The sequence below is a fragment of the Arachis stenosperma genome, chromosome 1 (genome assembly GCF_014773155.1).
Source record: "Arachis stenosperma cultivar V10309 chromosome 1, arast.V10309.gnm1.PFL2, whole genome shotgun sequence".
Lineage (NCBI taxonomy): Eukaryota > Viridiplantae > Streptophyta > Magnoliopsida > Fabales > Fabaceae > Arachis > Arachis stenosperma.
The window spans coordinates 9866068-9883380 of record NC_080377.1 but is presented as its reverse complement, the minus strand read 5'-3'; the positions used below and the strand labels follow the sequence as shown (position 1 = coordinate 9883380).

Genomic DNA, 17313 nt, shown 5'->3' with positions numbered 1-17313 from the left:
AATGCTTTGTTATGTATTTCTTGATTGATTGAATTATATAAGTAAAACTAAATATATATATTACGAAAGATAAAAATAAAGATAAGATAAGAACATAACATAAAGATAGGATAAGATGATAAAAGCTAAAATTAAAACTGAATTTATGTATTCTGTTGGGCTGAATTTGTGGGTCATGAGACTTCTTTATTGTTGTCATGGGCTAAGGTAGAAAAATGGTTTAATACGCACGCAAGCTGGAGGATGAAAGATATCGAGACCACAAGCTTATTGAGATTAAGATGGAATGGTTGATGAGACAAAGGTTTTGTGAAGATGTTAGCTAACTGCCCAGAAAAAGAAACGAAGAGAAGAGCACTTTGATTGATAAGATGCCCAACCAGACGGCAATACATAGAAGGGTCAGATAATAAGGACTTTTGTCTTGATGGCGACACCAAGGAAGGAGGATGGTGGAAAGGACAATTTGGTAATTCAAGAAGACATATTGAATGAATGGAGTAATGGCAAATCAATTCAATTTCAAATTCCAAGAGTAACGGAAGGCATTGTTTCAGAAGGAATCGCTAAATTAAAGGAATATACTGATTTGGTTAACAATTTGGGTAACGGTTAATTGGGGATATGATGTTGGGCTGAAGAAGGGATGTTGTTGTACAAAAAAAGTAGTCCAAACACGGGTTGATGGTTGGGACAAAAATAAGAAGAGATACACCTGTTTAGAGGAAATGAATACGGGCTGCTTCACTAAAGGCCCAAACCAATCTGAACAAGCCACATGCAGCCCAGCTAAGGTTCACACATGGTCTACTGGGGCGCGGGCATCAACTCAGGCGGGCTGGGTAGGGGGTCCATCCGGGTTGGGGTTGTTCAGCAGCGAAGGAGAGCGCTGTGGCTGATGTTCTACCGGAGATGGAGACTCTGAACATAGGCCAGTCCGGAGCGGCAATACCATGACGATGCCGAGAGCACCTGGAAGATAACCACGACGCCACTGGGAGAGTTGAGGGGGACGTCGTGCTTGGGATAGGTTGCGAGGCGGGTTTCCATGGACCATATAGAAGCCTTTCAACACGTGCTGGGGCTCCATGGCAGGAGATGACGGGAGATGTTCCATCCGGCACAGAGGGGACGGGCAGAAACGCCGAGGAGTCTGGCTTGATTTCCAAGGGCGCCAATGCAGTGGATGAAGAGAGGAACCTGGCTCCTGCGATAGTGGATGAGGGCAGTAGTTAAACAGGAATCAGCGTGGAAACAAATGAAGGGCATCAAATATCCAAAATTGAAGAACAATTGATTGAAAATAGGAAGCCGTGGGAGTTAGCTGTTGAATCCGGAGCAGTGCAGTACGACGAAAAAGACGACTTAATGATGATATTACAAGAGCAGAATGAAGCAATAGCAGAGAAGAGGAGGCTAGCAAAACAAAAAGAGAAGGCGCAAAGAAGCAGACCAAAAAAGCTCAAACAGGTGTATAACAATATTTTAAAATGAATGTGAGGGGGTTGAGGGGGGTTGGAAAGTTGAGTATGTTAAAAGAGCTAAAAAAAGAAGCAAAAATTGAATATGTTAGGCTTGGTTAAAACAAAATTGCAAGTTGTGACTAAATTCGATGTCGTACGTATTTGGGGAAGTGATGCGGTGGGTTGGGAGTTTGTAGAATCGGCAGGCACGTCTGGGGTCTGTTGTTAATGTGGGATGAGTTGCTGTTTAGAATGAATAACTGCTACAAAGGGGATAGGTGGCTATGTGTTGAGGGAGTTTTATTGAAAAATGAGTTCCACTGTGCTTTCTATTTGGTTTATGGTCCTCATATGAGAGTGGAAAAACTTGCTATTTGGGAGGAACTGAGCTATATAGCTGGGTTATGTCAAGTCCCAATATGCTACATGGGTGACTTCAATGAGGTGATACAGGTTGATGAAAGGAAAAATCAGGACAGGTTAACAGCGTCTGCAGAAGAATTTAAGGGTTGGATCCAAGATATGCAGTTAGTGGATTTACCGCTGAATGATCGTAAGTTTATATGGTATAGAGGTGGATCTTGTAGTCGTATTGACAAAGTCCTACTGAGTGTAGAATGGACTGAGGAGTTCCCGGAGATTCACTTAAAAGATGGTCCAAGAGGCTTGTCAGATCACTGCCTAATAATAGTTGAAGATACTAAGTATAGAGGTGGCCCACGTCCGTTCCGGACTTTGGACTTATGGTTTACACATGAAGGATTCCTAAGAATGGTCAGGGAGGAGTGGCGGAATATTGGAGAGGGGCAGTTCACAGATAAGTTGAAGGCTCTTACAGTGCCTTTGGGAAAATGGCATAAAGAGAAATTTGGTGACTTGGAAAAGAAAATTCAGCGCTTTTAAAAGGAGATCAAGAAGGTGGATGATATGGTTGGAAATGGAGTCTATGATGGTACAGTGGAGGCTAGAAGGAAGGCTCTAGTAAGCTGTTGCAAGCAGTGGTATGTGAGGAAAGAGGTACACTGGAAACAGATGTCGCGTTCTAGGCATGCGAAGGACATGGATAAAAACACAAGGTACTTTCATAACTTGGCGTCGGCAAGAAGAATGAATAATAGGATTGATGCTTTGGTGATCAAAGAAAGGTTGGTAAGAAATCAAGCTAGGATCAAGATTGCCATCAGAGACTTCTACAGAGATTTGTATCACCAGGAGAGATCACCAGTGGTAGGGTTTAGGGACGGCTTGGTTAACCGGATTAACGAAGAAGAATCCAGTTCATTGGAATGCATACTATCATTGGTGGAGATTAGGGAGGCTGTTTGGGACTGTGAATCCTCTAAGGCTCCAGGTAGTGACGGGTATAATATGAACTTCATCAAGAAGTGCTGGGATGAGATCGGTACAGAGTTCTCGACAGCTGTTCTGGACTTCTTCCGGTCATCAAGGTTGTCGTCTGACTCCAATGTTACTTGGGTGGCTCTTGCTCCGAAGTACACTAGAGCCAAGGAGATCAAAGACCTACGGCCAATCAGCATGGTCGGCTGCATCTACAAAGTAATTTCCAAGGTGATGGTCAGAAGGATGAGATCAGTGATGCCAGGCTTAGTAGGAGAGACTCAAAGTGCATTTGTGAAAGGTCAAAAAATTCACGACGGGGCTCTGATTGCGTGCGAAACAGTGCAATGGCTGAAAACGAGGAAAAAGAAGGCGACAATTATTAAATTAGACTTCTAGAAGGTTTATGATAGGGTGAAGTGAAACTTTGTGAATATTGTGCTACAGAAGATGGGATTTGGTCGGAGATGGAGAGAGTGGGTTAGGGAGTGTGTCGGTACAGCGTCCATGGCAATTCTGATAAATGGTTCCCCTTCCAAACCGTTCAAGATGGAGAGAGGCTTGAGACAAGGTGACCCACTGTCTCCGTTCTTGTTTGTTCTGGTAGTGGATGTCTTACACAGGATGATAGAGGAGGCAGTGAGAAACAGACGAATTTCGCCGTTGCTGGTGGATAAGGAAAACATAGAGTTGTCACATCTCCAGTTTGCAGATGACACTATTTTATTCTGCCCACCGGAGGAGGAGACCATTAGAAACTATGCCAGACTATTAAGGTGCTTTGAGATTATGTCGGGGTTATCGATTAACTTTGATAAATCCAGTTTAATCCCAATCAATTGTGAACAACATTGGACTGATGTGCAGCTTATTGGGATGTAAAGAGGCGAACCTTCCTGTCAAATATCTTGGCATTCCTCTAGGAGCAAACCCGAGGCTGGTAAAGACATGAAAGCCGATAATTGACAAGGTTGAGGAAAAGCTCAGTTTGTGGAAGGCTAAGGTGCTAAATAAAGCGGGTAAGCTAGTCCTTATTAAGTCTATGTTCAATAGCTTGCCAGTGTACTATCTGAGCCTGTACAAGATGCCAAAGGCCGTGGCAGAAAAGTTGATATCATTACAGAGAAGATTCTTATGTATCAAGGAGGAAGGTAGGAATGGGATACCACTAGTCAACTGGAAAGTGGTTCAGTCCCCTAAAAATGAGGGTGGTTTGGGGGTAGGAGATGCAGTGATTAGAAACTCTGCTCTACTATTTAAGTGGTGGTAGCGATTTTCAAAGGAGGAGTGTCCTTTATGGAAGAAGGTTGTATGCTCCCGCTACGACTTGAAGCCCAATATGATGTTATCAACTCAGTCACTGCCTACTAGAGGGGGACCATGGAAGGACATATGTCAGTTGCAGCTCAAGGATAGTAATGTAAGGGATAAGATGATTACTGGGTTGTCTATAGAGGTGGGTGATGGCAGGAGGACTCTATTCTGGGAAGATGTCTGGCTACAAGGCGGTTCACTCAAGTCGAGGTTTCCGAGACTTTTCTCTATTTCAAACCAGCAAGGATCTGTCATAGGGGATTGTGGGATTTGGGATGGGTTAGAGTGGGTTTGGAACTTCTAGTGGAGGCGAGGCCTATATCAATGGGAGTTGGAATTATTGAATAGGTTACATGAGTCTTTAAGGCCTATTAAGTTAGCAAGTGATAAGCAAGACAGAGTCGTGTGGAAGTTTGGCAAGGAAGGACTTTTTTCAACTAACTCTTTTGTGCAGGTGATGCAATCAGAGACTCTCCCAGAGGATACCACAAGCTTCAGCTTCACCATAACCATATGAAAAGGTTTGGCGCCACCACGAGTGGAGTTATTTATTTGGTTTGTTCTGATAGGAAGAGTAAATACTAAAAAAAGACTACATAGATTTGGAATACTTAGGCATGGGGACAACATATGTGTGTTATGTAAAAGGGATGTTGAACATATTTACCACTTGTTCCTGGGTTGTGAGTTTACTTGGCAGGTATGGTGTCGATGGCTTTCTGATCTCGGGAGAGCGTGGTCTATTCTGGGCTCACTAAAGGAACATTTTGAGAGTTGGACATGCGTCGTAAACAGAAAAGAGGCGTGGAATAGGTGGCTGAGGTGCTTCTTTGCGGTCATTTGGAATATATGGCTTGAGAGGAACAGGCGTATCTTTAATTCCAAAGAAGGTGGTTCAGAAGAGGTGTATCAACAATCATTGACCAGTTATGGAGAGTGGAGTAGTTGGAACCTTGTTGTTGTTGATGGCAATGCCGGAGATGACAACAGGGGTAGTTGAATTCCTTTGTTTTTTTTTTCTTTATTTTCATGCCCACAGTTTGATTGTCTACCGCTCCACTGTATTGTGTTGAGCTCTCTTGTTAAAAAAAAACTATCCATTGGAATAAAGGTAGGTTTACCACCTAATAAACCAGAATCATCCAAAAGATAAGCAAATTCTCTGAGATAAGCAAATTCTTTTTACTGATTGAGCTACTTCAATACCCAAAAATTATTTTAAAGGCCCAAATCTTTAATTCGAAAGTGTTGATACAAAATAGACTTAATAGAAGCAAGTTCACAAATAGACTATAATCAAATAAGGTGTTCCTATAGAATAATCACTTCACAGGTTCTATTCCGTCTCAGCAACTGTTCCAACCTAGTGGATTGGATTTGAGCTTCAACTACGTGAATTGAAGTATCCCTTCCACTTTGGAGTCACTTTCCAACCTCCGAGACTTGATCATCCGCAGAAGCTGGATAACATAAAGAGGTAGCAAAATTTGATCCTGAACTTCAATGAGCTAACAAGAAGCATTACTGTCGGTTTAAGCAACTGCACGTAGTTGAATTGGATTTTTCTTTTTGGAACAATAGGCTCACGGGAGAAATTTCCTAGATTGGAAAGCTTTCGAATTTGGTGATATTGAAGCTTAGCAAAAACTCATTCTCTGGCAGCATTCCGCCGGAGCAATCCCGCCCGAGCTTTTCAAGCAGTAGGGAAGATTGCGGGGTGTATTTCAGCTCGAGTGGAACGATATTTTTGAAGATTGGAAAAAAAGTCCTTTTTCCTCATATGCCACGCGTGCACCAGGAGCTACGTCAGATTTTTTCGTCGGATCTGGTGGAAGCATTTGCACGGAAGGATTAATTCGTCCAACTTTTAAGGAGATAAGAGACTTAAAAATATTTTCAAATGATTAAAGACAAATATTCACAAAACAAAAAGTCAGAATCTATTTGTCGTTTTCTCTAAATATTTTAATTTCATTTTTCTATAGTTTGTCAATTATGAAGAGAATGTTAAGTTGATCATTGACATAATTTTTTATCTTTGCATTACTAGTTGATGCTCCGTGAACTTGTACGGTTTTATTGCATGATAATTATAGATAAATTAATTTAATTATATTAAATAAATAAAAAATTAGTCACCAAAAAAAATAAATAAAAAATTAAAAAATTTTATGTACTCTTTATGTTTTTTATTATAATTAATTATCATTAATATTAAATTAATAAAAAATAATTTAGATAATACTGATAAAAAAATATTGTTTAATATCTTTGTTTAATAATATTTAGTTATTCTATTCAACAACAAAAAAAAAGAAGAATATAAAAAAAAAGTGTGTGCTACATACCATTGACACTCAACAAAATGGTTATTGTAAACTAATTAATTAAGCAGATAATTAAGATGAAAAGCAATCAAGAAATTTGGAAATAATTATTAAAAAGGGGTAAGTATTGTTTTGGTTCCTAACGTTGAGAGTCAGAATAGAAATTATCTCTAACGTAATTTTTTATTTAAAATCAATCTTAACATTTTTTTCGTATTTAAATCGTCATTTTAACTTTTTCTAGACAAAAATGCCCTTCACTACCATTAGCACCTTTACTTCCACCATTACCACTACCTTTATCTCTACCACTAAGAAAAACAACATCAATAAAATCAACACAAATTCAACAAATCAAGGAATCAGAAATTCAATAAATCAACACAAATTCAACAAATTCAACAACCAAATCAACACACAACAAAAATAAAAATTAAAAAATAACAAATCAAAATCAGAAGCAGAAATAGTCACAGAAGCAGAAGCAGAAGCTCAAGCAGAAGTGAAAAGCAGAGGCCAAAGCGAAGAAGAAGTAGATGCAGAAGGCGAAGCAGAAGAAGAAGCAGAAACCGAGGCAGAAGAAGAAGAAGCAGATGCAGAAGTCGAAGCAGAACTACCGGCGCTTCTCCGACAGCAACTCGTGGTCGTGAGCGAATCGGCGGCGACGGCTCAGCGGCGTGGTCTCCCGATGACGACGCGGCGGCGGCGGCGAACCCTAGCAGCGCCGGCACATCTCCTTTCCCTCTTCTCTTTTTTCCGTCGCAGCCCGGCCCCTTTCTTCTTTCTTTCAGCAATGACGACGGGAGCTACAAGCTTCGCCGGCGCTGTCCCCTTCCCCCTCTTCTTTTCCCCTTTCTCCTTTTCTTTCCCTCCCCTCCGCCCTTCGCATTTACTTTCCGCTCCCCCCTCCCAAAATGCGTTCTTTAAAAAAAATTATAATTTTTTTATTAAAGTAGGGATAGTTTAAAAATAAAATTAAAATTTTATTAAAAATAATAATTTTAATAAAAGAATTTAAGAATAATTTTAAATAAAAAATTATGTTAGGAACGGTTTTAATTCGAACTCTCAATGTTAACAAAATAATACTTATTCTTTATTAAAAACTTAAATAAGCACGTAATAGGAAATGCGGTTATGAAACTGAAAAGTTGTTTCAAAATCTGTTCAAAAGATTGGATAAGTTAAGTATTCACTAACTCAATTATAAAATTAGAATCTTGGATCTTGGATTTTTAATTGCAATTGAAATCAAAAGTGAAAAAGTTTAATAATAATAATAATAATAATAATAATAATAATAATAATAATAAGTTTCATTTAAAGTTACATGTTCCACCTAAATTTTGCAAACTTACAAAAATACAGTTTTTTTTTAAAAAAATATATTTAATTTTTTAAAATATTTTTTATTATAAAATTTAAATTTAAATACTAAATATTAGAAAGGGTAAATCACAATAATAAACTAAGGGGAGCAAAATTTTACACAAATCCGCCAAACCAAAATCTGCTTCATGAATCCACCAATGCACATTTATATGTAGTTCGAACCAACTTGATTCGAACTCCATTTCTACATAATTCGAACCAAGTAGGTTCGAATTATACACAAACACACGCACACACTAATTCGAACCAAATAGGTTCGAATTATACACAACACACACGCACACACTAATTCGAACTAGCTTGGTTCGAATTACACACATAGTAATTTCTATGCTGTTAAAAAATTAATAATTTATTAAAAAAATTTATTAAAAATTATATTACAAATTTTTATAGTACTCCTAAATTATATGGTGATTCGAATCACCATATATTGCAAATTCGTAAAAATTTGTAATATCCTAATGACTTAGGACATTAAAGAAATACTCTACATAATTAATAATAATTTAGATCTTAAAGAAAAAATATTTTTATCATGTATTTACCTAAATCACTAGAATATTACAAATTTTTATAGTACTCATAATATCTTTTAAGCCATTTTTTAAAATTTTTTTGTATTAGAATGAAATATATTTTTTAATTATTTTGTATGGAATAAAATATTTTCTTTCATTTCTAAATTATTACTGACTATGTAGAGTATTTTATTTAAAATTTGAGTACATGCATGTATTTACCTAAGTTATTAGAACATTATAATTTTTTATAGTACTCCTAACATTTTTTAAGCCATTTTTTTAAATTGTTTTGCATAGGATAAAATATTTTTTGTAGTATAATTTAAATTAATTTATTAAAAAATATTCATGAGCTATTAAAAATGGACAAAAGAGTATTGTATAGAATTCGAATTGATAGATCACAAATATTTTAAAGAATTCTCGTAATTAAATATTTTGTTAGCTTTTTTTTAATGTATGAAATAAAATATATATTTTTTAATTTTTAAATTATTAATTTTTTAATAATTTTTTTAATAAATTATTAATTTTTTAACAGCATAGAAATTACTATGTGTGTAATTCGAACCAAGCTGGTTCGAATTAGTGTGTGCATGTGTGTTGTGTATAATTCGAACGTATTTGGTTCGAATTAGTGTGTGCGTATGTAGAAATGAAGTTCGAGTCAAATTGATTCAAACTACATATAAATATGCATTGATAAATTCACGAAACAAATTTTGATTTGGCGAATTTGTGTAAAATTTTGCTTCCCTTAGTTTATTATTGTGATTTACCCTATTAGAAACTTAAATAAGCATATAAGAGTAGATACGGTTATGAAACTGAAAAGTTGTTTCAAAATCCGTTAAAAAAGATTGGATAAGTTAAATTATCCACTACGTCAATTATAAAATTCGAATCTTGGATCTTGGATTTTTAATTAAAATTGAAATCAAAAGTGGAAAAATTTAATAATAATAATAATAATAATAACAATAATAATAATAATAATAAGTTTAATTTAAAGTTACATGTTCCACCTAAATTTTACAAACTTACAAAAATATAGAGTTATTTTTTGAAAAATATATATATTTAGTCTTTTTAAATATTTTTTATTATAAATTTAAAATTTAAAATTCTAAATTTTAAATTCTAATCTTAAATCCTACATTTTCCAAAAAAAAAGTTACAAAAATAATTTTATAAAAAAATAATTGAATAATATTGATTAATTAAAAATTAATTATCTATATATATTTATTTTAAAAATTACAAATAAAAAATTAAGGTTCATGATTGGTTCATATAATAAACACATCATAATTGCACATGTACGCCCCTAATTCCATGTTATTATTATTGAACCAACAATGTTTGGCAATGGCAACTCAGAACCACAATATTTCATATTCCATGTCATTTTCTATAATAAATAATTATAATTAATATACAACAAGTGGGAAAAAATATTTAGAAAAATAAAATAAAATAAAAATATAACTTCAAAGTTCAAACAAAACGAGTTTCAGGTGAGACGACTGAGCCAAAAGAAGCATTATACAAACCACAAATTTTCATGGATGGAAAGCCCAACACGTCATCCACCATATGATCATGCCACGTGTCCTTCATGGCCTCATTCAGCCGTTGGATGAACCCTTTCTTGTAATTTTCATAATATTGCAAGTAATGAGCCACTTCTTTAGGCTCCTTATCCTCCCACCAACCACTATGACCACCACCACAATCCGGCAAATTGCGGCCACCATCGCCGTCGCCACCACCACCGGAGACCCTTTTTCGGCCGAATCCGGCTAACTCAACAATGTATTCAACCATTCCATCAACGAGCCTTGGTGGAGCCCTAGACCCACCATCCCATAGCCAAATCCGTGCCATGGCACGTTGTATTGCACCCACTACTATAAATGTCATATTGTTATAATCTTTATCTTCAATTAACATAGGGTTAATATCTATCACATAATTATAATTATAATTATACCCTTTGAAATATTTTCCACTAGCATGGTGGTCTTCGGCCAAGGTGACGGCGGCGGCGGTGAGATTCCGGTCAACGAGGCGGAGGGTGACACTTTTTATATGCTTCTTGGTGTAGGGTTTAATATTGTTACTATTATTATAGAGGAAATGTTCAACAAAGGAACTTGTGTTTAGGACTATGCGTGTGGCTTTGTCATTTGAGACATAAAAGAGATCAAAGCGCTTACCGGCTTGAGAATCCTTTGAATCATTCACTATATTGATGTCAAAGGTTCTAGAAGCTTCATAGTTTGCCCAAATTGAGATAGATGCCACCAAGAACACTAGGAGGATCCGGAAGATGAAGTTGGTGTTTGAGATGATTTTGGAATTTTTAATAAAAGGATCATAGTTATGATCAACAAGAAGTGAATAACAAGTGGATGAGGTTGCGGCGGCGGCGGCGGTGGTGGTTGTAGGGCTAGAGATTGGTGTGATGAGTGGTTGGAGGAGGGAGTGTTTGTTGTTGTTTTCCATATTTATAAATTGTGGGTGACCAAAAGTGCAAGAATGAAAATGGAGGATAAACGTGTATATAGCTTGGTATATATATCATATGAACAATTTATAAATTATTTTTTGGGGTAAGTAGGAGAATTAATTGGAGAATAATGACTGGTATACAACTAAGAAGTGGGGTAGGGAACCATGTTGGATAAGTGGACAAGGCATGTGATTTTGGAAATGAAATGTTATTGGTGTTAAAATAAGTATTAAAATAAAGATGGATGTTGATACATTATATTTCTTTTTTTTAGAAAAAAAAAAAGGTAGTTAAGTTGTTTGTGTATACGTTATATGAACTATGCTAATTTATATTTTATTTATCATTAAATATGATGTGACACTTATTTAAATTTAATTTATATTAATATTTAATAATAAATCTACGACATATAATGAGAATTGAAAAAAAAAATAATGTATAAATTAGTGTAAATGTTCTTGCTTTGATGTTAGCAAGGTTTGGGGATTTGTATATAGTGAACATCAAAGAATGATGCCCTTTATTTTATATTACAACAAATTTTTTTATTATGGTTTTGTTGGGACTCTTGTCAATGAAGGAAAATTATAACTGTAAAAAGTAAAGTTTCTTTAGAATATTTAATATAATAATAACATTGTGAAAATTTATTGTTATCTTGATGGAGTATCTAGGGCTGGCGATGGGTAGGGTAGGGTAGGGTAGGATATGATTTAGACTCTATCCTAATCCTATTCACGGGTTGAAAATTTTTTTAAATTTTTAATCTACCCTACTCGCGGGTTGAAAATCTCTCAACTTTAAATAAATATAAAATTTAACCATTTCAAATTTCACACATATTAATAAAATAGAAAATAAAAAACTAAGGTCAAATTAAAATTAAAAATAATAAATCTTAAAAAAATTCAACATAAAATTACAAATAATATGATCATCAACTAGTTTAGTGATTATTTCAAGTTTTTATTTATAAGAAGATTGTGAGGATAAGACTCCTTTTTTCATTACATACATAATTTTTACATAGGGAAAATTATTGTAAAGGACCGTTAGGAAGATTTAATTATTAAAAAGGACCTTTGATATTAAAATTATTAAGAAGAACCAAATCTTTTTATAATATTTAAGAAGAAGAACCAAATCTTTTTATAAAGAGACAAATATATCTTTAATTATTTTTTATTTATTTTTTATAATTTTTATATTAACAATTTTTTTTCTAAAATTTTAGTAATTTTTATTATTTATTTATGTATTTTTTTACTTTTCTGATTTTTTAGCTTTATTTTTCTTGTTGGGTAAAGATCACAAAATTAAAAAAATAAATAAAAATTATTAAAATTTTAAGAAAAATAAAATTTATCAACATAAAGATTATAATTTTTAGAGACCCTGCATTTTATATTTTCTTTGGGGTATAGCATTCATGTTAATTTTTTTTAAAAGGTCTCCCTATATTCAATTAAGAGGTTGCGGATTCGAGTCTTCTATCTTTGGAAAAAAAAAAGCATTCATGTTAATTTAGCCATTGAATTATAATAATAAACATGATATAAATTCAAAGATAATTTACATTAATAAATAGAGATTAAAGTTATACAGATGTCCTACATAAAATTATTTGATTACATATCTGTTTTAAATATATCTATATAAATTAAATTAGATAAATTTAATTATTAATAAGATAAAATATCTAAATAAATCGAATTAGGCCATTTCAATTTATTAAAACAAGTGAAAAATTATATCTGCACTAAATTCTTTAATAAATCTAATCAATCCAATTTAATTTATTATTATAGAAAATACATGATAAATTGAATCAGTTCATAAACTCAATTTACTATAATACATAACACGAAATAAGTATTATTGTGTAAGTATCTAAAGAATAATTATTAATTTAAAATTTTAGATGACCAATTTTTAGAAAATAATATTTAGTAAAACTGTTATTAAAATTTTATTTTTTATTATTATTTTAGTAATTTTTATTATTTAAGAAAAAATTATAAAAAATAAATAAAAAATAATTAAAGATATATTTGTCTCTTTATAGAAAGATTTGGTTCTTCTTCTTTAATATTATAAGAAGATTTGGTCTTTTTTAATAATTTTAATATTAAAGGTCCTTTTTAATAATTAAATCTTCCTAGCGGTCCTTTACAATAATTTTTTCTTTTACATATATATTATATAATATATTAAAGGTGCGGATAGAGTAGGATAGGATATACCCTAAATCCGTATCCTACCTCACCGGCACACAAATTTGTACCCTACCCTACCCTATCCGCAGCGAGTAGGGTAGACAACCCTACCCGAACGAATTGGTTCGAATTGAATACCCGCAGGTAAAGTATATATTGCCAGCTCTAGGAGTATCCCTTGTCTCTTCACTCTTATACTTTAGCATTTACAAGCTTTCATGTATCTCTTTTTCATCCAAAATAAAGCTATTTTACTATTTTTAAAAAAAACTTGCTAACATGTATTTTAAAGATATATTTTAAAAGTACTATAAAAATTTATTTGTTAAAAAAACCTAAAAATTATTTTTTATATTTTTACCAAAAACTTAAAAAAGAAGTTATTGTATTATTAAAATATATTGTTTTTTTTTTTTTGGTGAACTTAAAAAATATATATATATATATATATATATAATATATATATATATATATATATATATATATATATTGTTAAGAGACCAACTAGTTAAATCTTAAAAAAAGAAAAAATCTGTGGCTGGGTTCAAACTCTATCATGGGCTAAGCCCATTTCAGTAGTTGGAATTGAACATATCATTTAAACTTAGTGGGCCAGTCCAAAAAAGTTAGTAGGCCTATGTCCAAAATCATAGTGGGCCAATTTCATGCATGAATAAGAGAATAGTTCCATTTCTAAGGAATGAAATAACTACACCATCCATTCCTGTCTCATAGTCTTTTGTAAAGCTTTAACTCAATTTATTATCTTCAAACGTTCTAGTATAATTTTAAAAAATAATATACAATAATCTTGTTTATCATATGGGATGTTTTCTTTTTTTTTTTTTTAAAGTTACACTACTCTAATAAAATACAATAATTTTAGTTTTCTTCATTATGAAAGTATATGGACCCTTTCATAATTTTTTATTTTAATACAATGACTATTAAAAATGTGAAAGATGGGCCAAGTGTGAGACAAACTTAAATACTAAATTTTATTAAATTCAAATCAAACCCTAAGTCAAGCATCACTGGAAATGCTAGTGCAACATGTTAATGCTGATATGAACTTGAGCCTCATCCACAAATTTTAAAGTGGAGTTGATAATTTAAATTCTTATTATGTATATTGTTTTTATCTCATTAAGGCGTAATCAATGTTTTCAAAAAGCAAGTATATTATATATTTATCCGATTCCTTTCTTAGGACAAAATCTGGTTCATATGGGAACTTTATTTTTGGTCCTATATTATCTATCTACATAATTATTAAAGAGACAAAAGCAACTTCATTAAACTATATAGCCGCTAAATTGTCTGTCAAGTAGGGTTTGTTTTTAGATAATGAAAGTAAGATTAAGAGACTAAAATTTAGTATTATATTTAGTTTATAGAAATTAAAATTAAAATTTTAGTTTTGAGATATAAAATTTTAATTTTAAAAATAAAATTTTAGTTCTTTTAATATTTTTAAAAATTAGGAACGAATAAGACTAAAATTTCTAGGACAAAAACTTAAATTTTAATAAGATTTATTTCTAAAAATATTATTATTATCTAATTTTTTAATTTTTATTTTATCATTCCACCATTCTCACATTTTCAACCTCACATCCATTCTCTCCATAATTTTTCACCTCACCACTGTATTTACTCTCAGTAAATAAAATATCAAAATAATTTAGTCATATATATATATTACACCAAAATATAATAAAAAATCTTAATTTAGGCTATATTTTTTAATTTCTGTCTCACAATCTCTATAATCTCACTATCAAATACTACATTAAAATTCCTTTTTGTAGATAAAAATTGACACAAATGAAAAATTTGTTAGCCACCATAAAACATTCGAAATATGAGTTTAACTCATATAAGAGAATATAGGAACTCATATAGTTGTGTGTAGATAGATGTGTAAGTTTGTAATATAATATTTAAAATTAAAAATTATCTAATTCATTTGATTTCATTGCTAAAATTTTAATTCGAGACCTCATAAGAATGACTAATTACTGCCTAGAGCTAAAACTCATTAGAGATTAGTCCTACCATAGAATTTTTAAATCAATGTTGAGAGTGAGTTACAATATAATTTGTTCATTTTCCAAAAATAAATTTTTGGTTGATTAAAATACCAGCATTTGTTTACTACAGATAAAGTTTTTTGAGTTTATCACGGAAACTAGTGTTAAGAAACTTTCACTTGAAGAAGAGATAAAACATGTAAATTCACTTCAAGAAAATTGCACATATGTGACTCTATAGAGGCATAGATAAATAATTTAATCATAAGTTCATATATAGTCCCCACATATTTATGAGGCCACAAAGGGACATGTTATGTGGGTGTACCCATTCCACTGAATTTTTTTTGTTTTCTTTTTTTATTTTTTTAATTAAAAAGATATTAAAAAAAAATACTTCATTAACTAAATTAGTTTAATGAGTTTTAGGGTACTCCAAACCAAATTCAATTTAAATCAATTACCATTGATTTGTTCTTGAATTTAGTTTTGTTAACCCAATATACAATTCCCTGATTTGGTCACTAACTAATTAACTTTTATAAATTTAGTTCTCCATTTTAATTAAAGTTATATGTTTAAAATATATACTACATATTTGATTTTATTTTTATTCTTTGTTACATTTATAACTATTAAAATTATTTTTGTTAGAGATATAATTATTGATGTTATTTTCTTCTATCAATCTAAATTTTTTAAGTTTTCATTATATTTTTCTGAATAAAATACACAGAATGGCATCTTTACATCAGAAACACTTGTGGCACACTAGCACTCCACAGCTTTTAGAGACGGCAATGGCGATGGTGGCACTGTCTTCTGGTATTTTTTTTGTCGGTGTCCTTATATTTTTCAGAACTTCTCCATCGTATCTGTTCATCTTTTGGAATGTCTTCTCGAGGTTTTTTAATGAACAAAAAAGTGATAGCTCAGTAATAAAAACTGATCGAGGAACACAGAATGAAATAGGATAAACTGATATCAAGACTTTTCGAACATAGAGTTTCGAATTATGTCAAAAATTCAAGCTGATAGAAGAAGATGATAATTAAAGGATTCCACCATAATGTTTAGATTATTAAATAATTTTAATAATAAAATATATTTTTTAAATTTTTTAATAAATGTCAAATAATTTTTATTTAATTTTAATTGTAAATTAATTTTTATATATTATTCAATTATAAAATCTATCTTTTATTTTATAAATTATTATTTTATTATTTATTTATCATGTTTATTAATAATTAAAAATAAAAACAACAACAGAGTATATCTTTTATTAGTCGTGACCTTCATAAATATTTTTGGTAATGCAAATCGATGAGTTTTTTATTCCTTGATCCTTACGTCAAGTTTGGAAAATCGTGTTTGTTGGTAATTTAATCAATTAAATTTGGCACGATAATATGAATTTTTTCAAAATTCAATCTATTGTAAGTATAACACAATCAATTGAATTTCGCACGGCAATATGAGTTTTCTCAAAATTCAACCGATTGAATTGCGCTATAGAATATGAGTTTTTTTTTATTCAATCGATTATAGTGTAACACAATCGATTGAATTCTACACGACAATATGGATTTTTCAAAATCCAATTGATTGAAAATGTTACACAATCACATAATAATTGCTGTGCATTTACTTAAGAGCCGGATCAACCAAAAGAGAGTTAAACCCCAAAATAGTCCCTGACATTGGCGTCGTGCACTAAAATCGTTCCTGAGATTTCAATTGCACTAATTACGTCCCTGAGATTGAGAAAAGTGCACTATATTAGTCTCTGATCCATTTTTCATTAACAACGTGATGATATGGCTTAATGACGTGGACAGTAAGTGACACGTGTCACTCCATGATTTGGCCACATGTAATAATATGATAATGTGGGGACTAGTGACACGTGGCATGCTGATGTAGATAGTTGTGCCACGTGTCACAATGTTATTTGGCCACGTGTCCGTTTTGCACTAATTACGTCCCTGAGATTGAGAAAAGTGCACTATATTAGTCTCTGATCCATTTTTCATTAACAACGTGATGATATGGCTTGCAACAGTATTTGTCCACGTATCATTCATTATGTCATCGTTGTAGATGCACCAAATTAGTCCCTCACTTTACATTAAGTGACTCATTTTAGTACTTGGAATTGAATGTTGTGCACCAAACTAGTCCCTTT

At 32.1% G+C, this 17313-nt stretch overlaps 1 protein-coding gene across 1 annotated transcript; it reads right to left on the bottom strand.

Annotated features, from left to right (window-relative positions):
• Positions 1–9720: 9720 nt before the first annotated feature.
• Positions 9721–10886, bottom strand: LOC130942184 (uncharacterized). Its single transcript, XM_057870883.1, has one exon. The coding sequence runs from the start codon at positions 10864–10866 to the stop codon at positions 9856–9858; it is 1011 nt and encodes a 336-aa protein (XP_057726866.1). The 5' UTR covers positions 10867–10886; the 3' UTR covers positions 9721–9855.
• Between the last annotated feature and the right edge of the window lie 6427 nt (positions 10887–17313).